Below are 21729 nucleotides of genomic sequence, written 5' to 3' on the forward strand. Positions count from 1 at the left end.
ACAAGAGTATCTGGAGCAGGGAGTTCCCATCATGGCTCAGTGGTTACCGAATCTGACTAGGAACCAAGAGGTTGCGGGTTCGATCCCTGGCCTTGCTCAGTGGGTTGAGGATCCAGCATTGCCCTGAGCTGTGCTGTAGGTTGCAGATGTGGCTCAGATCCTGTGTTGCTGTGGCTCTGGTGTAGGCCAGCAGCTACAGCTCCGATTAGACCCCTAGCCTGGGAACCTCCATATGCCGCGGGAGTGGCCCAAGAAATGGCAAAAAGACAAAAAAAAAAAAAAAAAAGTATCTGGAGCATAGCTATCAAACAATATTGCTTAGTGTTTTTTTTCTAATTTCTCTTATACCAAATAAATCCTATGTCATTTTATAAGATTATTAATATCTGAACTACACTGTCTACTATTTTATAGTAATATAACTATTTATGTTTAAATTTCAATTTGAAATCTATTTGGGAGTACAGTGTGAAGAAAGTATCTAACACTTTCTCCCTGACCTCACCTAAAAGTTTAGCCAAGATCCCCAACACTATTTTTCTTAGAGACACTCATTTCCCTCATTTTGTTTTATTTTATTTTTTATTTTTTGGCTGCATCCACAGCATGCGGAAGTTCCTGGGCAGTGGATTAAAACCGCGCCACAGCAGTGACACCACCAGATCTTTAACTCACTGAGTCACCAGGAAATTCCCAACACTATTTTTTAAAATTTATCTTTATTTTTCTTAATTGAAATGTTCCTTTTTACATTTTAATTTTTAATACATTTCAAAGCTAAGATATGGTATCATAGAATATAACAAACTATATTATTATTTTATGTATCACATAAAATTAAACATTGACAAACCCTGACACAACACTTTATCACATATGCTATAAAGCATATCCAATTAGAGGTGTCTAAAATATGAAAAAGGTGAGCCTAGAATTAAAATATATAATTGAGTCAGTTAAAGTTGTTATGTAAAGTTCCTGAAATACCAGTTGTCACATGGTAGGTTATAACATTTGGTAGCTTTCTTCTTTTTCAAAGTTGCTTAGTCATGCATGTATATTACTTTTCTTTTTCCCCGTGTAAATCAGGGGAACTTTTTGCTAACTCGACAATGATTTCAATTGCATTAAATGTGGAGACTAATGTGGAAAGACAGACTAGATTGTAGCACACAATGTTAAGTACTTTCTTAAGCTCTGATGCCATGTCTCCCAGCAAGTCCATGGCTATGCTCTTACCTGTGCAGTGAGAGTGTCAAGGGCAGCTAGTGCTGACTCTAATATCGGCAAAGCCTCTGCCAGGTCAGCATCACATTCATCTTTGATGGCTTTGGCAGCCATAGCTTGTTCATTTGCTATTATTTCATCAGCCTTCACTATTTTTTCAGTTTTGGCAACTTCTACAGACTCCCTCTCAATGATTACCATCATTTCATCAACCTCTTTGCTAGCAACTTTTAATTGAGGGTGCAGCGCCTCTAACTCAAATTGCATTGTGGCTACTTGAGATGAAGCAGAATCCAGTTTATCCAAACCCACTTCGTATCTCTTTTTCATTTTCATTACTTCGCTGAAAGCAAAGAGATAAAACAAGGTTAGCTATCAGGCTCTAACTCCTTATTCAAGGAAAAAATGAAGTTTTCTTGAGCTTTTCAGGCTTTTGCAAGGTGTAACTAAAGAAGTGGATTGAAAGATTTTCAACTGTATTAACAATTTGTCAAATACATGAACTCTTGGAGTTCCCACTGTGGCACAGTGGCTTAAGAATCCAACTGCAGTGGCTGGGGTCGCTGCAGAAGCACAGGTTCCATCCCTGCCTGGACAGTGGGTTAAAAGATCTGCTGTTGCCACCACTGCAGTATGGTTTGCAACTGCGGCTAGTATTCAGTCCCTGGCCCAGGAATTTCCATATGCCATGGATGTGGCCATAAACAAATTTTCTTTAATTGAACTTGAGAACTTTAGATTGTGTGTAACTAAAAGTAGACGGTAAGTCTTGGGAGGTTTTGTATTTCCAGTACCTAACACAATATCTAGGCATATAACAAACTCAAAAGCTAAATACACTAAATATAAGGCAAGGAACCTTCTACATCAAAATGAATGATGTGTCTCCAAAATTAGTCACCTTGGGAAGGTTACTCCAAAAGCATTATTGTTCCTTAAAATCTTCTTATAATCACTTCTTTTAAATAGACTTCAGTGCCCAAAATATTCTTTAGAGTGTTGCCAAATGTGGTGAATAATTCTAAGATGTATTATGTGCCTTGAAACAAGAATTTTTTTGTTTAAAAGTTCCCAATAGTTAATAAAGCTCTATAATCTTTTGGTGAAAATTATTATAAGGAAATAATAACTGATTCAAAATAACATAATATTTTAATGTAATTTGTATCTGCATTCATATATATTCTAGAGAAATTATACATGATGAACAGAGAAGACTCTTGTTTATAATTTGTTTCTTTTAAATATTTGAGATATGCCCTAATGTTTCAAAGTAAACATTACTTTGAAAAGTAAAAGGTGACATGTTTTAGAAATTCTCTTCAAAAAGTTGGCTGGGGTAGGTAACACACCAACCAGATAACTGCCTAAAGTGGAAGCATACCCTTTAACTGTGCTTCACTGGCTTGAGCTGGAATAGGTATCCAGGAGAAGACTGAAAAAGCCATCATAGGAAAAAAATTTTTATAAGTGAGGGCATGCTATGCTTTTGTCACATGTTGATTCCCTCTGAGCAAAACATGTTACAGCAGTAGGATCTGAGAGACTTCATACAGGCTATCATATTATCTGTGGGTTTGGTTTCAGTCGAATGCTTGTGGAGCAAGCACAGCATGAAGCACTTTCAGTGTGGCGGTTCATTCCATGTGACTCTTTGTGGGCTAAAACACTGGTTTCCTGGCAGGTAACCTGATAACTTGCTTCTGGGTTACAGACGACCTGGCTATAAGGAGATGTGAAGGCTTTAGCTTAATAGGGAAGAATAGCTACAGGGTGGGAATTCTAGTTGAAGTAAAGGAGAGTTTTTTGTATTGGTATGATTGAAACACAGGAGCATGGGCCATGATACATGGAAAAGCTACAACACCCCACCGTGGAAGGCATTACAAGTTTCCACCAGAATCTAGGGAGCATATTGGACAATATGAGAGAACATGCTTTAAAATCCTGCGATAGTGGGTTAGCCATAGGAAGATTCAGAATGAACTGTATTGAGTATGCAAAATTAAACTTAGCATTAATATTGTGTCAGAATCTGTGCACATTTGGTATTTTAAGTATATATATTTAAAAGAATTTGGTTTATTAGATGAACAGATCTGCCTTTTAGTCCAATGTAAGTCATGAAATTGAACAATGGAGTTAATTTGTGTTTTAAGTAAAAAATCTCATTAAGGTTTTTGTTTTTTTTGTTTTTGTTTTTTTTTTTGTCTTTTTGCCATTTCTAGGGCACTCCCATGGCACGTGGAGGTTCCCAGGCTAGGGGTCAAATTGGAGCCATAGCCACTGGCCTACACCACAGCCACAGCAACGTGGGATCCGAGCCACGTCTGCGACCTACACCACAGCTCACGACAACACTGGATCCTTAACCCACTGAGCCAGGGATTGAACCCACAACCTCATGGTTCCTAGTCGGATTCGTTAACCACTGAGCCACAACAGGAACTCCAAAATCTCATTAAGTTTATAGATAATAGTCATATACTTAAAATAACTTAAGGCTTACTATATATGTAAGTTTAACTTACTAGGTTTTATTATTTAAGTACTTGGGAAAGTCTAGTTTGTTAAACCAGACTTCAATAGGGAAATAAAAATATTAAAAATTACAAATGCAATATAAAAATTGCTTAAATAATTTTCTCAAAGGTGATCATTAAAATTTCTAAACTTAGAACTTCACAGGTAATTTGTTTTTGCATTTTATAATATATATACTGAGTGTTAATTTTTCTTTTTTTTCTTTAAAAAAATTTTTTTCTTTTTGCTCACCTGTGGTATATGGAAGTTTCCAAGACAGTGATTGAGTCACAGCCACTGTAGAAGCAAAGCTGAGTAGTTATGTTGTGAGCCACAAGGGAGGTCCAAGTATTAATTTTTAGAACCAAAGAAACTTTTCTGCAATAAAAGTCAACCTCAATGATATGAAAAGCTCACACTGACAAATTCTATAGTACCCAAGTTTATTGATGCTTATATTGATGTTTTCACACGAGAGTTTATTTAAAGAGGAAAATTGGCTATATATATTGACTGGCGTTTCTGGGTTTCAGCTGTTCAATACTAAAGAGAAGGTTTATCTGTTATCTAATTACTTATTGAAGAAAAATTACTCACTAGTCTATTTACTCCAACAGTATTGCAAAGTATCCTGGGGCCTTACCACAGCTCTAAGTGGCACATCTTCATTCCTTAAACAAATATGAATATGCATTTGTGATACACTAGGCAATGCATCTGCACAAGAGAATATGCCCTGCTTCCTACCCTAAAAATGTTTGTGGAGTAAATCATTTAACAATTTAACAAAACTCACAGCATATATATGTGTGTACACATAACATACGAAATGTCTGTACCACGTCATGCTGTGCTATTTTTGTCGACATGAGTGTTTTAAAACCACCTCCGCTTACTTGGAAACAAGAAATTTTGGAGTTACCATTGTGGTTGAGTGTTAGCAAACCCAACTAGCATCCTTGAGGACATGGGTTCGATCCCTGGCCTTGCTCAGTGGGTTAAGGATCTGGGCTTGCCATGAGCTGTGGTATAGGTCTCAGACTCGGATCCAGCTTTGCTGTGGCTCTGGCATAGGACAGAGGCTACAGTTCTGAATGGAACCCTAGCCTGGGAACCTCCATATGCTGCAGGTGTGGCCCTAAAAAAAAAAAAATAGAAAGAAAGAAAGAAAAAAAAAGAAATTTCATTGTTACCTTCTTTTCTTTTCCAACAACAGTTTGAAGGTAGAGATTAATTCAAGATAAGAGGTAGGAGTCACGTAATTATATCTTTGAAGTTCAACATGGAACGATGTCGATAAATCTATAGTAGAAGTGTGGAAGCTTTTACACATCTCAATACAGCCACCTCGTATTTCCTCTGACATTTCAATATCTTCCAAGAAGCGGGAGGCAACTGCCTGCAGCGCATCTTCAGGCCAGGACTAAATTTAAGATAAAGGCTTTAGCACATGATCAAAGTTACTGATGGGAGTCTGTTACTACTGCAGTCCTTCACAACTTTGGAAATGCAGGGGAAAGTATGAGGCATAGGATGGGACAGATACTCATGAGGAACTTCAAGTCCTTGCAAGGACAGGGAGCCAGTCACTAGTGCATGTAATATTAACCCTTCATGGTTTTTCAGGGGTTAGAGCAATTGTTCATGAGTGTTACAGGAGCAAGGAAGAGGAAAGGAACAAACTTAGAGAATGACCCTCTTTTGTGTGCCTTCTACTATTATCTCATTTAATTCTGCCAGCAATTCTCTGAGGTAATACTCCTATCCTTTACTCTAAACTCCAAAACTATATGAACGACCATCTCCTTGATTTTTCTCATAACCGTCTCAAACTCAACAAACCTATAACATGACCCTTATCTCTCCCCAAATAATTGCGGTCTTCCCCAGCTTAGTAAACATCACTACCATCCACCGGTTGCTCAAGCCATAATGCAGGATTCATCCTTGATCCCTCTCCTCTTCCTCAATCCTACATCCACCCGTATCAAGTTCTACAGGCACCAGACCTAACATAATTTTCAAATCCTTTCTCTTCATCAACCCAGTTCGACTCTCTGTTATCATCTCCTGGAATATTCCAAGAGTGTCCTATGCTCTATATAGCTGCCAGAGTGGTCTTATCAAATGCAAATGAGCTCAAATCATACTCTCAATTTCTAATCCTTCCAAAGACTTCTCAGCATATTAAAAATAAATTCCAAAGCCACCTTGTAAATCTCCACCTGGCCTGACCCTTCCCACCTTTCCAACCTCAACTCTACGACATCCTCCTCAGTTACTGTGCCCCTGTGACTTTAGTTATCTCTCACCCCATTCGTTCCTTCTATTTGGCTCCTTGTCTTCACTAATTTATTCTGACCAAACCCTCTGAGTCTGGCACTTTTTGTCCTTCATGCTCCCTGTCAGGAAGCTGAATGATACACAATTTTATCCTAAAACTTTCTATGATAAACCGCGGTCAGTGATGGCACACACTAGTCATAAAATATTTTTCTATTATAATGATTTTTTGAATGATAATTTCATAAAATACATTATTATTAGAAAATCCTGTTAAATATAATTTGGGGGAGTTATATGTCATACTGATGATAGAGATTCAACATTTCTAGAAGTTTATCTAAAATTTACATGACAATACCTGAAACCAGTCAATGGTACAGCAGTTAACAAGAGCAGGGAACTTTCTAAGACGAATCCGAAAGGCATCTCCAATGGGACTCATGGCAAGGACGACATGCAGTTGGTTGCGGCAGCGATCAATAAACATGTTGAACAGAGCTATGGGGCTTCCATCTGTTTGTTTGGTTTTATCCCTTTGTCGATCTAAATGACGCATCTTTTCACATATCTCCTGCTTCTCATCCAATGCAAAGAGATTCGGAACCTCCCCAGCATTGAGTAGATTGTTGACATCTTCTAGAAATGACTCTCTTTTAATCTGAGTATCTGTAAATAGGAAGACACCCTGCATCTCCCCTTCAGCACATTTCCTTAAGATCACTTTTAAATCCTCATGCCACTCAGTGTTACCATAGCCCTTGGAAATTTCAACCTGGAAAACTGCAGAATCAGCCATGTGGGCAGCTAATCTGGTGACAGACTGCCTCCCACTCCCCCAACGCCAACCAGAAGAGCATGGCTACGAGGCTGCTTCAGGATCCTGGAAATTCTGCTGATGTGTTCTATGGCAAATCGGAATAAGACAAGGTTCATGGTTTTCTTGCTCATATTGTTGTATTCTTCTAGGTGAGCTTCTACTATCACCCGGAGAGCATCCACGTCTGCAACTTCCCTGTAATTGGTATCCTCTCTCTTGGGATCATGAAAATCACAAAACATTAAGCTGCGCAAGTCATCTTCTTCAACCACTCCATCATTATCAAAATCCAAGTTTTGAAAAAGCTCATGAAAATTTTCATCCATGTATTTTTTCAAGATTTCTTGAATGTAGTTGATAAGCCATCTTCTGTCTGCATTATCCAGAAGGCGATCATAATACACTCTAAGGACCTATATCACAATTGAAAGGCAGCTTTAAGAACCACTCCTTCTATTCCTTTAGTTTTATTTCTGTGCTAATCTCAAGTAATATAAAAGTATTCTCAAGAAATTTCTATGAGTTTTATTAAACGCATACCCAAACAACAAGGATTGGCTCATAATAGTACTTATTTTTTAATTTTTAAAAATGTATTTTAAACATTAATTTTGTTCATGTATTTTTGGAATAATACATAGTTGCATTGTTACCAATAAATAAAGGTAAATTGGGGGACTGAAGTAGATTATAGAGATGCAAAGAGTATTAGGACTAAAGAAGGAAAAAAGATTAGAGAAAGTGAGTGACCGACTTTGCTGGTCACTCAGATGTAGAGGACAGAGCTGGGCACTGGCATCTAGGGATCTGCAACTCCCTTTAAATGATCTTTTCCTTTTCCCAGCTAGGTAACATTTTGAAAATGATTGGAAAATCAATAGACATTATTATTTTTTTTATAAAAGTGCTTTTTCTGGGAAAAGGGAATGTTTCAGGTGGAGGGCAAGTTTGTTTTGGACATTTGTTAATGATTTTTATTGTAAGTAATTTCAGAAGGCAATCTACTAAAATAAATCTCTGCTTATGTGCACTTTGTGGGACTGCAAAAAATAGTTAATCTGGCTTGTGACATAAAATAATTATTTCCCTGGGAGTTCTCATGTGGCTCAGTGGGTTAAGTATAAGGTACACATACTAGGTATTACAGACCACTGGGCTTCTATTTTTGTATTACTTCCAATGAAGCAAGGTGCTACTTCAGAATTTTGAGCTGAGGACCTAAACTCATTATGCTATATAAATATGAAGTAGTCATTGAAATGATGAGTTATTATATTATGAATCTTATTATATGCCCAGAGAACTAATAGCCATTGTGAAAACTCAATCATCTAACATCTGAGGCAGGACAGGATCTGAACAATGCCTAAAAGTAACTGTACATACCACAAATATACAACAGCCAGTGGGAATTGCTCTCATGACTGGAACAACACAAGGCATCATAATCCCAAGTGATGAAGCGTGTTATGTGTAGTAAGATGCCCTCGTTCCTCCCTTTACTCACTCATTTAACAATGTTTAACCAAGTGCTTGCCCTGTGTCAGGCATTGGGAAAAGCAGTGAATAAAGAAAGTTGCTTCTCTCAGAAAGCTTCTGTTCTACTCGGGACAGTAAGTAAGCAAAAATATAGTTGAGGTCAAGTGATGTTCAATGTTACGAATAATAAAACGAGAGAAGGAATAAAGAGCTATGGGTTGTAGAGATGGTTCTCTATGGGAAGCCTCAATAGTAAGGGGATATTTGAGCTGTGATCTTAAGGAGGTAAGTGGGCAAGCCTCATGGATAACGGGATAGGAGTGTCCTAGGTAGAAGGAATACCAAGGACGAAGTTCCTAGAGTAAGATTTGGCCCATGACCAAATGCTGTCTTAGGCAACGTGCTCCTTCCATGAAGTCAATGACATCTTCCCCTCTTGTCTTTCTTCCTCCCCACCTTTGAGCACATTTCTGTTTCCCATGTGGCCTACCAGACTCACAGCCTGTGTCCATGACCCAGAATACGGATCTCACTCAGGTGATTACGTGACCTACGGTGGAGTAGAGTAAGAATGTGCATATCATACCCTTGCAAAGAATCACTTTTAGGGACCTTGCTGTGTGGAACGGACATTGGCTTGGGCACATATTTGAATCTGTGAGGATTTAGGAATTAAAGTTGTAGATCTAAAAGCCCACAAAAATGGAATTTTTAAAGACTTTTAAAAATGTATGTCTAACATATGGTTTTAACATAGCAGCACATTTCCATTTTCTAGCTTTTTAAACTACATTATTAAGATTAACTATATTATTTACATATTAAAAAGAATATTTTGCCCTTCTACTTTCCTATATTCTTTGCCTATTTTTAAAATAATGAGCTATTTTTTTTTTGTCTTTTTAGGGCCACACCTGCAGCATATGGAAGTTCCCTGGCTAGGGATCAAATCAGAACTGCAGCTGCTGGCCTATGCCACAACCACAGCAATGCGGAGCCTGAGCCACATCTATAACCTTCACTACAGCTCAGGCAAGCCCAGATCCTTAATCCACTGAGCAAGGCCAGGGATCAAACCCACATCCTCATGGATACGAGTTGGATTCTTAACCTGCTAAGCCACAACAGGAACTCCTGAGCTATCATTTTTGATGCATTATTTTTTGTGTTCCCTCTCTCTCCTGCCTCTACATGTTTGTGCAAGAAAATGTTCACCCACAGATCTCTTCCCAAAGATAACTTAAATGTATTTTTATATAGTTTCCATGCTCTCAAAGCTACTTTGCTTTGTAGTTCTTTTGGCAGCTGGTATTACTACAAGTAAATAATGTACATAAATACATTCACCTCTTATAAAAACAAAGAGTGTTCCATCTCGAAACTTCTTAAGAAGGATTAAGTCACTTAAATGATACCTACTTTGAAATAGCCTATAAATCACACAACATTATAAGTCAACTATACTTTAATTTAAAAAAGAAATAGACTATAAATCAACAGAGATTCCCGAAAATGAGATAAAGCATCTTAAATGTCATAAAACATGTTAGTTCATTCTTAGAAATTATCTTCACCATTGGCCTTTATAATGTCCAATAGTGAAATGCTTTTCAACAGTACAAATTGTTGAATATTTTTCTTTCTTTCCTTTTTTTTTCGCTTTTTAGGGCCACACTCACAGCATATGGAGGTTCCCAGGATAGGGGTCAAATTGGAGCTACAGCTGCTAGCCTACACCGCAGCCACACCAACACCAGATCCCAGCCACATTTGCGACCTACACCACAGCTCACAGCAATGCCAGATCCTTAACCCATTGAGCAAGGCCAGGAATCAAACCCTAAACCTCATGGTTCCTAGTCAGATTCCTTTCTGCTGTGCCACAATGGGAACTCCTGAATAATTCTTTTAACCCAGTTGTTGACATAGTAAAATCTTTGTTTCTTGCATAATCATATTTCAGTGACACAGAGATTTACCTCATGAACCCAAAGCCGTTTAATCACTTCTTTGGTTTCTGCTGTTTCTGGTCTTGACAAACACACACCCTGAATTACACGGGAGAAATCTCGAAGGTTGAACAGGTAGTGAGATTTAGCTGGCGTAGGCAAGAGATTTTTCATTGCTTCTTTATACAGATTCATTGTACCATTTACAATTTGTGTAGTCAAATCTAGAAAATCTTCTGGAAATTTATAACTTAAAAAATTTCAAGAAAAAAATGTTAGCAAATATAGAATTGACACATAAGTAATATTTAGTATGACGTATTGAACTTTTTCTTACAATTAAATCAAATGAATTTAGTTGACAAAATTACCATTTCTTGTTATAATAACAGAATTTTCACTTGTTTTAAAGCTACTTTCCTTTCATTATTTTATTTTATTTTCAAAGTAACTCCAATTTAATGGACTTAAACTACTTAAATGAATGGATAGAAAAGCCAACCAAGAAACCTACATTATGTCACTTAAACCTATCACCCACTAGATGATGCTTCTGCCTCTTTACTCCCTGGCATTCTTCTTTATTTTTTTGTTTAAATTTAAAAAATTTAAATATTTACTTATTTACTTTCTTTTTTATGGCTGGGCCTGCAGCATATGGGAATTCCCAGGCTAGAGTCAGATTGGAGCTGCAGCTGAAGGCCTATGCCATATCCACAGCAAGACCAGATCTGAGCTGCATCTGCGAACTACATTGTAGCTTGTGGCAATGTCAGAAAGAATGCACTGAGGGGAAGGAATCCACTGAGCAAGGCCAAGGATCCAACCCACATCCCCATGGACACTACATCTGTTTCTTAACCCACTGAACCACATCAGGAACTCTATGTACTTATTTTTTATTGAGGTATAGTTGATTTCCCTGGCATTCTTAACTGCATGCAGGTAGAATCCCTGAAGAACACTGGTGAAATGGGTGTTTTCAGAGAAAGGGAAGGAAGAAAATAAAAATACAAAAAAAAAAAAAAAAGGAAAGATAAAAAGGAGAATTAGAAAGAAAGTAAATAATGAGCCAGGACATTTTTTTTTTTCAGGGCAAAAGGAATTATTAGGGTAGAAAGAACATAGGGAAAGAATATCCATTTAGCATAATAGGCCATATTTCACTGTGGGCTTGATAAGGCAGCTGTCCAGCTGTGCTCCCCCATCAACACTGGATAGGGAAAGAGACAACAACCTCCTGAGAATGGACCATAGGGAGCCGAGAATTGGACAGCTCACATCCACTTGGCTCCCCAGCCTCCAAGCTTCTTGTGAAGAAGGACTGAGTGTCCAGAGTTAAGGAGCAATATTTCCCCAGGGTACAGGGTCTAAAGCCACATTCAAACCTAGACATGAACACCTCTGGGGAACTCAAAGTGTTTTACTAGAGGGCATCAAAGTCATGGGATAAACTTAGCACTCTTTCCAACATTAACTGTACTATGTCACAAAAATTCTAAATATTGACTATTCTAACATGGGCGTATTATACAGTGGAATGCAAAGTTTGTGAGGACTTTTAGATTAAAATCTAAGATTTAAGACAGAGAAAAAGAGAAAATACTGTGGCTTCTTTGGGTGGTGTTCCCATGCCTGGGGATGGGAGCAAAAGAGGGAAGCAGTGTTGCCTGTATCTTTCTTCTTGTCTAAGGATGCTTTCGAGGAAAAGTTTGAGAACACAGTTTGTACTGACACGTTCTCAAAAGATTTTACACTCCCAAAATGAAAACACAAACACACCTTCAATTACTTACCAGATTTTTAAATGCCAGGTTAAGATTCTAGAGAAGATCGTAAACATGGATTTATCACTAAACTCATTGATTGTTATAATATTGAAATGTCGCATGTATCGAGGAGTTATGGGATTTCGACCACCACCTAAATATTAGAAAGCATAACTCTTAACAATGTTACTCGTATATACCAGAGTATTTTCTATACGTTTTGCAGCATAAATCAACTTGAAAGATGGACAAATTCCTCCCACACAGATATGTTAAGAGTAATCGATTGTTTGGATAACCTTGAACTCAAAAACAGTTTTCTCCTTAAACTCAGGGTGTTGCTTTCTAGCTGAATGATATGAATTAGTTCAATTAATTAGTTATAATCTTGGTGAGGTCTATTTACCAAAGACAATTTAACCAGACAGAGCCATACACCATCTTCTCCATGACTCAGTCACAGTCCAAAGCCATAAACTGTAAAATATTCTTACCACAATACAATATTAAGATAGTATATTATACAATACTAATATAATAACACATGTAATATTAACATGTCCCTGGTATCTTTACTGACCAAAATTTAAGGTCGTTCTTACACAGCTGAAATGCAGCACGATTTTGGCATAAGAGCCTCATTCTTCCCCCAAATCTGAAAATAAATTTCCCAAAGACTAGTCTATTGCTTCATGTAGCCACCTCACTGGCTGCTTAGAATTTTTAAAATTTGGCGATTGTCTCTTTTCATAAAACAATGATCACATTTTCAAATATGAGCTTTTGTTAACTGACTTAGAATGTAACACATCATTTTACAAAATTGATATTAACATCTTTACGTGTATAGACAAAACACATTTGCTTTTTAAAGGGATTCTATCATGAAATCTCTAGTAAACAAGTGGTTTTAAAAGAGCATAATATCTTTAATGTATATATTGTGCTTAAAATATTTAGGTTCATGTTTTAAACGAGGTAAATCTTTGTTTTGCTTTTATCACTGAATTATACTGTGCTGATTCTGAAAACATGAACATGTGTAAAAGCACATTACTAGCAGTCTATAGATCAAAACAGTTATGTATATTTATGTACTTAGAAGCTTATAATGAACACTGATTCACCAGGGCAAGTTTAAGGAGATGGTGAAAGGGCTGCAAAAAGAAAAGGGAGACCACACACCCCGTTCTGTCTTCAGCCCTTCCTCCCAGAGAACATTCAGCAATGGTGGTCTATTTAGACAATGGGGTCCAAGCGGCAAAGATACCTCAAGGATTCAGCCTGTTCAGTCCCTGAAAAGGCAGGGAAAATGGGCATGCAGTACAGTGACTGCTGGGTGGTGGGGGAGAGGCAAAGCAGAACTGAAGTCTGAGTACCCAGGAGCAAGAGAGTTATTTAAAAAACAGAGAGATTCCCTGAAGGCATGGTACATCCAGAAAAGGAATTTTTAAAAAATAGAGTGCCAGCTTGAGTTCAGGAAAAGAAGTGTTAAAGATGCCCAGTTAGTTGAATCAAGCCATTTCAGATATTCCAGGATATAAAAAAAAATCCCTTACATTGAGTTTTGAGTTTATAAATTCCCCTTGAAAAATGTGAAGGACCTTTAAGAATTCTTTTTTTTTAATGGCCCAGTCCTGCAGCATATTGAAGTTCCCAGGCTACGGGTTGAATTAGAGCTGCAATTGCCAGCCTATGCTGTAGCCACAGCAAGGTGGGGGCTGAGCCGCATCTATATCTATCCTGCAGCTTGTAGCAATGCTGGACCCTTAAGCCGCTGAATGAGGCCAGGGACTGAAACTGCATCCTCATGGACACTATGTTGTGTTCTTAACCTGATGAGCCTCAAATGGAACTCCAAGAGTTCATTCTTTTTTTTTTTTCTTTTTGGCTTTTTAGAGTCACTGGTGGCCTATGGAGGTTCCTAGGCTAGGGGTCCAATCGGAGCTGTTGCTGCTGGCCTACGCCAGAGCCACAGCAACGCCAAATCCAAGCCACATCTTCGACCTACACCACAGCTCACGGCAATGCCGGATCCTTAACCCACTGAGTGAGCGAGGCAAACCTGCAACCTCATGGTTCCTAGTCAGATTCATTTCTGCTGTGCCAAGACAGAAACTCTGAAGAGTTCATTCTTTTAGCCATTTCCTACTTAAATTCTCAACAGTCTAAGTCCAGAAACACACTACACTGAGTCTTGACTAGGGTAGAGTAAAGGGGACCTCTGAAGCAGGAAGTCTTTATACAGTTCAAAGTTTAAGGGATGAAACTGAGGAGGATGAGCTTCCCCGGGGGTGGGGGTGGGGGTGTGCAGATCTAGTTTCTTGGGGCAGCTGGGATATGGAATGCAGGGATAGGAAATCGGGAGCAATGTCCCAGAAGGTAAGAGAAAAAGGACATGGAAGAACTGGCTGGTTTGGGGAGAATGACTCGAAGAAAGGCAACCCACTCCGCAGTGCTGACCACTGTGGGTACTCCGTCAGGTCACAACTTACACACATAGAAAATACACAAAACATCATAATGCAAGCTGTCCAACTGAATTTCTCTTTCTTTCTCCAGCTATCTCTTTAAATTTAGCCAGAGTGATTTTCAATCTCATTCATAAACTCAGAAAATGTACCTGGAGGTCCCATAGCACACATGATTTGTATGTCCACTAGTTTAATCATAGAACAATCTTTTAGGTCATACCAATTCCAGTGATCTAACCACTGTCTAAGTAACTCAATGGGAGGCTGAGCCCCATATACTTCCCGAGCAGGCATATTGACATCATCAACAAAGACAACCTGAGAATGAAAGGAGAAAAGGTGTCAGAAAATACAGCCATCTTAATAGAGTATACTATTGTGCAAACAATGTCCAGGCAGAGAATCAGATTATCCCTTGTAGCATACAGCACACATATGTGAGAAGGGATGGTTTCTTTTCAAATAAAGAACAATCTCCCTTAGCATCCATGTTTCCAAGGGACAGGGAGGCAGTCTCGCCACTAACCTGTATAGGTTAAGAGTTTATTTATTTATTTTTTTTAAGGCTGCACCTGCAGCATATGTAAGTTCCCAGGCTAGGGGTCAAATTGGAGCTGTATCTGCCAACCTATGCCACAGCCACAGCAACGCCACAGCCACAGCAATATGGGATCTGAGCCACATCTGTGACCTACACTGCAACTTGTAGCAACACTGGGTCCCTAACCCACTGAGCAAGGCCAGGGATCAAACCCGCAACCTCATGGATACTAGTCAAGTTCGTAACCCGCTGAGCCACAACAGAACTCCAAGGTTAAGAGTTTAGGACCTAGTAATCCTCTCAGATAATTTCTTAGTATGCCTTTTCATTTTCCCTTGTACATCTTCAATACATTAAAATAAGTGAGGAAGGTGCAATTTTAAAATTGACAATAACCTCTGAGTGATAAGAACGAGGTTGAGAAGGGTATTCTTGAGATAAGTCAATTGATGGCTGGATTACTTAAAGGCCCAGAGAGCTAGTAGCAAAGAGTTTGCTGAATAAAAATGTTAATGAGAGAATTAGGAAGGTAGATGATTTACCAGATGAATATTCTACTTTAATTCAAAGGGCAACCACTTGTTCTTAATGTCAAGTTGCCTGATGCACACACAAATATGAACACACTTTCAGGAAAACTTCTTAATCAAAACTGTGATTGGAAAAAAAGAAATCTGGGCAAAGAGATGTCAAGCCCCAGTGTGCCTGGCTTCCTTGTTCTGAATGTAAAATGCACATGAATAGGACAAGTGCTGTGTGATATGCATAAAAACAGAGAGCCAATTACCATTCTCTTGCCCAGAGGAGGACCAAAAACTCCCTTTCTTCTTTTGTCCAGTTTTGACATGATAATATTCTGAGTTTGAGCTGCTGTTGTTTGTGCTGAGAAGTTAATCAGCAGAGGCTTGTAGATATCTTTATTGAGCTGATTTAAAAGAAAATTCTGTACAACAGGAAATAATAAAATGAGGCATAATTGCAATTTTGTGTTGACATTTCAAAGTAATGATTAAGCATCATTTTGGCACACTCAAATTAACCTTAGAATGTCATAGTGTAAAAAGAGATAGAATAAATAAAAATGACAGTTATCATGTCAACAGAGTGTATCTATTTGTCCAGGCCCCAGACATGTGGCTTCTCTGATTTCCAAAACCACGGTGCAGAGTACACATTCCTTCTTGACATGAAGTCACAGAGACAGAGGTTAAGAAACCTGCTTAAGGTTTCAGAGATTGGGGCATGAATTCAGACTACCATTTGTCTCTCTCTAGATCAATGTTCTTTGTAATATAGGTTATCTTTTCACTTAAAAACCAAGCTGTCAATTAGGAAGCTTACATAATATAATTTTCACTTTCAAAATGGAATTAACTGGAAAGCAGGTATAATTACAATGATTCTTACCAAGATGTGTTCTACAGATCATCTTATAAAAGAATAATGAAACAGGAAAATATATATTAAGTAGAAAAAAGCAGATGAAAAATAAGATGCAAAGATGTTCCCAATTTCATGAAAAGTTATTTTAAGAGGTGTGGGCAGTTTATTACCTGGGCTGAATTTGATGGGAGTACAAATGACAAAGGGCTTTATTTTTCTTGCCCATTGCCTTTAACCATGTCAAGCCTCCATTCCCTGACTCATGACAACATCTTAGGTAAGTCCTTTAGCATTCTATTCACTTTCAGTTTTTTTTTTTTTTTTTTTTTTTTTAACAAATCCAGACTAACTCAGCACCTTGATTTAAAACCTCAGTCTAAATTCCTCCCCTCCCCAGTCTTGGATATTCAGATATATGACATTTATTATGATAAAGGTGACATTTCAATTTGTTAGGAGCTTATTCAATAAATAATACAAGGACAATTATTTCACTATATAACCAAATATGTTCCAAAAGGATTAAAGGATTGGATTAAAATACAAAATCAGCAAAGAACTAGTAACAGGTACTGTCAGAATTGGGAGAGTGTGAATTGACTGGGAACCTGCAATGGGGAAGGGTCACTGACAACTCCTCACCTCTCCTCCACCTGCCTTCCCAACCTCTTCCTGTCCCATGGTTGGGTAATAGGCAGAGCTGGAGGAGGAGGCAAACGTCCTACTTCACTGTTGTCGCTGTGGTTCTCTCTTGGCTAATGTTATCTTGCCTGCTCTTGTGGCAAGCTTCAAAATAATTGCTCTCTGAGAACAGAAGTTAAGGGTCCTTGAATAGCCAAAAGGACATCGCATTGCACAGTTCCCTGACCTAAAGGAACAAATGGGGTTCCACTACTGCTGTGGGCAGTTACATGGAATGAAGTACCAGGAAGGCTTGAGTCCACTTATCTTCCACATTGTCCAACTGACCCTGAGGAAACTCACTTATTTGCAGTACCAAAGGCTGGAGGTGCTACTTACTATTAGTTCCAGCCAGCTTCTGCTTTCAGAAGTCTGAAACTAAAGACAAGAACTGGCCTTTGATCTATATGACCCCCAAAACGCAAGGGAACATAGGCTTTGCAAAACTACTGAGATTTGGGGCATGTCTGTTACAGCATCTGGCATTTTCTTAACTAACCCACAATGGGTATGATTATAGAAATAATTAAGGAAAATCAGTCTTATTACCATATAGTAGTCACTCACATATTAAATAATTTAGAAAATTAAATTATCAAATAAGTAACTAATATATCCTTTGCAAGGGAGAAGAAAAATTTCATCCTGAACAAGCTGTTTTTATTAAAACATCTTTTAAAAGGAACAGTAGTTTAGAGATACATAGTAGCATTACACCTTTAACCAAGTCTCAAAAATAAATGGGCAATTACTCAAAAATTCTCCACGGTTCCAACGCTGAAATATCATCTACCATTTTAGGTAATTTAAAAAATTATACTCTTAGGATGACTATGCACATTTTAATATGTAGATTTCCATAATACTTACAATAATGTAAACACTCTTTCCAGTTCCTGTTGGTCCTACAAATATTGATGGTTTTTGATGGGTGGTCAACAATTCCATTAGTGTAGAGTATCGAACTGTGTCCAGAGTGGGTACTATGATTTCATTAAACATCATATCCTTAGGAATTGGAGGAGCTTCTGCCAACTTCCTTACCCATGGTTCCCATTTTCCTATTCCCTGTTTATAATAAATAACCAAATAGTGAAGGTTATGCTGTAAAATACCTTTAAAAGTTTTATACTCCAGTGCCATTGTAGAAAAGATGAAAAATCAAGACCAACTGTCTGTGATATTTACACATTTGTTTTTATCTTTTAAAACTCTTCATTCTGATTTTTTAAAGTTAAATTTTGTGGTAAATTAAAGAGAATTAGGCTTCTATAATAAAAATGAGATGGCAATGCTGATGCCCTAAAATCCCTGTCAACCCAAAGATCAGTTATTTTATTCAAATGTTAGGTTCTTTAATGTCACTGAGAAAATTGGTCTAACCAATGTATTAAAAGATAATTTTATTCAATAAGTGACATAGAAAAATTATCTACATAGAACAATGGCTACATATTGACTTTTATAATGGTATTTATAGCATCTGCTTATCATTTTAGGCAAGTTTTCTTTTTCCTTGTAAAAAAAAATCTAAAAGTTACTTTCAGTAATTTTCGAAGTGTACAGGTCTGTAGTGTTAATTATACTCATGTTGTTGTGCCACAGATACCTAGAAGAGACAAGTTTTTCCAATATGAGATTGGTATTATAAATAAATATTACACTGTATCTTTGCACCCAATTAGCTTATGAGCAAAAATTTTAATTTGCTATGATAGTGCTTATAACAAAAAAATTCAAAAACATTGTGTCAACTCTCTCTCCTTAGAAAAACACCACTGCCCTCTCAAAGATTCTTACAAAATCAAATTCAAGCTCCTGGTCATTCAAAGCACATCCAAATTCAGCCCCAACCTTCCTTCATATCTTTATGTGCCTCACAACCCAGCCTCACTGATGGGTCGACTGGTTCTAAACATGCCCTGGGTCCCTGAGCCTTGAGATACAGGACTCTTGTCCTACAGTATACATGACACTTTTCTGAAGAGGTTAAAAACTCACTAAGGGTGGCCCTGTGCTTTTTTCATTTTTGTATCTTCTGGCAGTGCTCTGCATATGTGCTGTAGAGAATTTTTTGAGGAGGCTGAATTCATATCAGTCTTAAAAAAATATTGCCAAAAAAATTTCTAGAACTTTCTAAAACTGATGAAGAATTGATGCACTTGATACTCTTTTTTTTTTTTTTTGATTGGGGGGGCACACCCACAGCACATGGAAGTTTCCAGACTAGGGGTCAAACTGGAGCTACAGCCTCGGCCTATGCCACGGCAATGCAGGATCCAAGATGCGTCTGCGACCTACACCACAGCTCATAGTAATGCTGGATCCTTAACCCACTGAGTGAGGCCAGGGATTGAACCCACAACCTCATGGTTCCTAGTTGGATTTGTTTCCGTTGTGCCACGATGGAACTCCCCCTTTTGATATTCTTGATAATCTATTCTAATGTGGGTTTTTTGCCACCAAATGGGGAAGGGAATATTAACAATCAGAAAAACTGGAACAGATAGTCATTTAGAGATTGTGTGATCCCGGGAAAAGTGCAAACTATCTCTGATTCTCAATTTCCTCAATGGTAAAATTTGAAAAATAATCCTATCTTTCTGATTTCACAGAGAGGTTGGGAAACAAAATAGACATGATTGTGGAAAATCTTAATGAACTGCAAAGTGCTCTGAAAATGCAAATTGTTAGTAATTTGAAATAAAATTAGCAAAGCTAAAAAGGTATCTTAAGGCTGGAAAAATGAACAATCTCTTCTGAGGTGAGCTTAGCAAGACATTCTCAAGAGCCACAAAAACTAAAAATTGACAGAGTAATTCTTTCCTAGGAATTTATTTTTAAGAAATAGATATGCACACAATGACTTGTGTACAAGAATATACACAGAAGCATTAAAACTAAAATAACACAAACACTTCAATATCTATGAGTAGGAAACAGAAAAGATCATGGCCCATCCAGATGGTAGGATATAGGGAGGTTGTAAAAAAAATTAATTTATTAAAAGAACATCAGTGAGGTAGAAATTTGTTTTCTTTATTAAGGGAAGAAGAAGGATATAAAACTATCCAGTTGGGGATATAGTGTGATCCCAATGTCACTTAAATTCGCATATATTTAATATTTATGCCTAAACTGTGTGCTTGATACAGTACTTGTGGGAGTTGTTACACACACACACACAAAGCAAACGACTACGACTCAGGCTGCATTGTCCAATCCATTTGGGAAGTGCTGAATTCATAACAACCCAGCTACGTTCCTGCAGGACCTCTTCACCTTGGATGTCCTAACATGCACCATGAACTTCTCAGATGTCGCGATGTGTTATTTTATGTAATGACGATTATTAACCCAATAAGTATTATCATTTATCTCATTTGTCAATGAGAAAAACAAGGTTCAAGGAGATTAAAGAACTACTCCAAGGCTATATAGAAAGTTTTACTGGAACTCCAACCCAGGTGTGCCTGACTTCACACCCTACACACCTTCCCCTGCTCCGTGCTGCCACTTAAGGTGAACAGCGGTGACACGGTGGCACCAGAGCCATTATGTTCTGGGTGTCTCCAAAGGGACTCTGCCTGGTTGACAGGTGCAAATCCTGCTTCAGAACTCTTACCTCAGTGACAAATTGATAATCATAAATTGTTCCTTTTTCAGGAAATGGGACAGTTAGTGCTTTTGAAGATGTTTGTTCAGTACCACTCAGTAATTTAAACCTATTTCGAGTTATTTCTGAAATTGGGCCTTCCATTAGTTCACGAAGAATCTTATTAAACTTCAACCGATCATCATCTTTACAAGAAGCACCGATGGACCAGATCAGTGAAAACAGAAAAATGCCCTGAATTGGAGAGAAGAGAGGGTAAGCATGCATTAAAGAATAACTTTAATCTATCCTCAAAGCTTAAATCACACCAGCCAGTTTACTATCTTTGAAATGAAATGAATAAACTGATACATCATAGTAGGTTATCTCGGGATTTTGTAATAATTAGTTTTTTTCTATCAAATTGCATGTCTTAGAAAACATTATTTTCAGAGAAGATAATACAATGCAAAGTATAAATTCTAAGTATAGTAAAATCTTAGAATGACTAGTCTGGTGAATCAAGTAATATTTTAAGAACATAGCTGAACTTTGACATTAAAAAGAACATTGAGAAAACTTTTTATTAAAGTACAAAAGCATATTTGAATAAGGAATAATCAACCCACAACATACATGCTCATTAAATTTAAATTTTGACAGTGTATTTTAAAAAGTAAAACAAATTCATATTTTTTATTTACCTGTTCTAATAGGTACCTGAGCATTGATTGCATAATTAGAACTGTTACCCTGCAAGCTTTCTTACCAGACTCAGGCAGAGGGAACGGGGTAGACAACAAGACACATCACTCAAATGAGAAAACCTGTTTGTTGTTTTAAAATCAAATCCTCTTTCCAATGCCAAAGCTAAAACAGTTTTGACTATGCTTATAAAACTTGTGAACTCTAGCTTAACACTATTCACTTACTCTTAGATTGCTTACAGGCTACCTCTCTCTATAAACTATTAAAAATGAAACTGCATATTTCATAAAATATACA

The 21729-nt window shown here is 37.6% G+C and overlaps 1 protein-coding gene across 1 annotated transcript in view; it reads right to left on the minus strand.

Moving 5' to 3' along the window:
• DNAH7 (dynein axonemal heavy chain 7) overlaps window positions 1–21729 on the minus strand; it is a 265071-nt gene that overhangs the window by 103765 nt on the left and 139577 nt on the right. The window contains 10 exon segments of the mRNA XM_021075816.1: window positions 1240–1570; window positions 4944–5173; window positions 6395–6867; window positions 6870–7266; window positions 10312–10531; window positions 12078–12204; window positions 14674–14842; window positions 15853–16008; window positions 18000–18197; window positions 20755–20979. Coding sequence (XP_020931475.1) covers window positions 1240–1570; window positions 4944–5173; window positions 6395–6867; window positions 6870–7266; window positions 10312–10531; window positions 12078–12204; window positions 14674–14842; window positions 15853–16008; window positions 18000–18197; window positions 20755–20979 — 2526 coding nt within the window.

This window comes from Sus scrofa, chromosome 15 (assembly GCF_000003025.6).
Source record: "Sus scrofa isolate TJ Tabasco breed Duroc chromosome 15, Sscrofa11.1, whole genome shotgun sequence".
Classification (NCBI taxonomy): Eukaryota; Metazoa; Chordata; class Mammalia; order Artiodactyla; family Suidae; genus Sus; species Sus scrofa.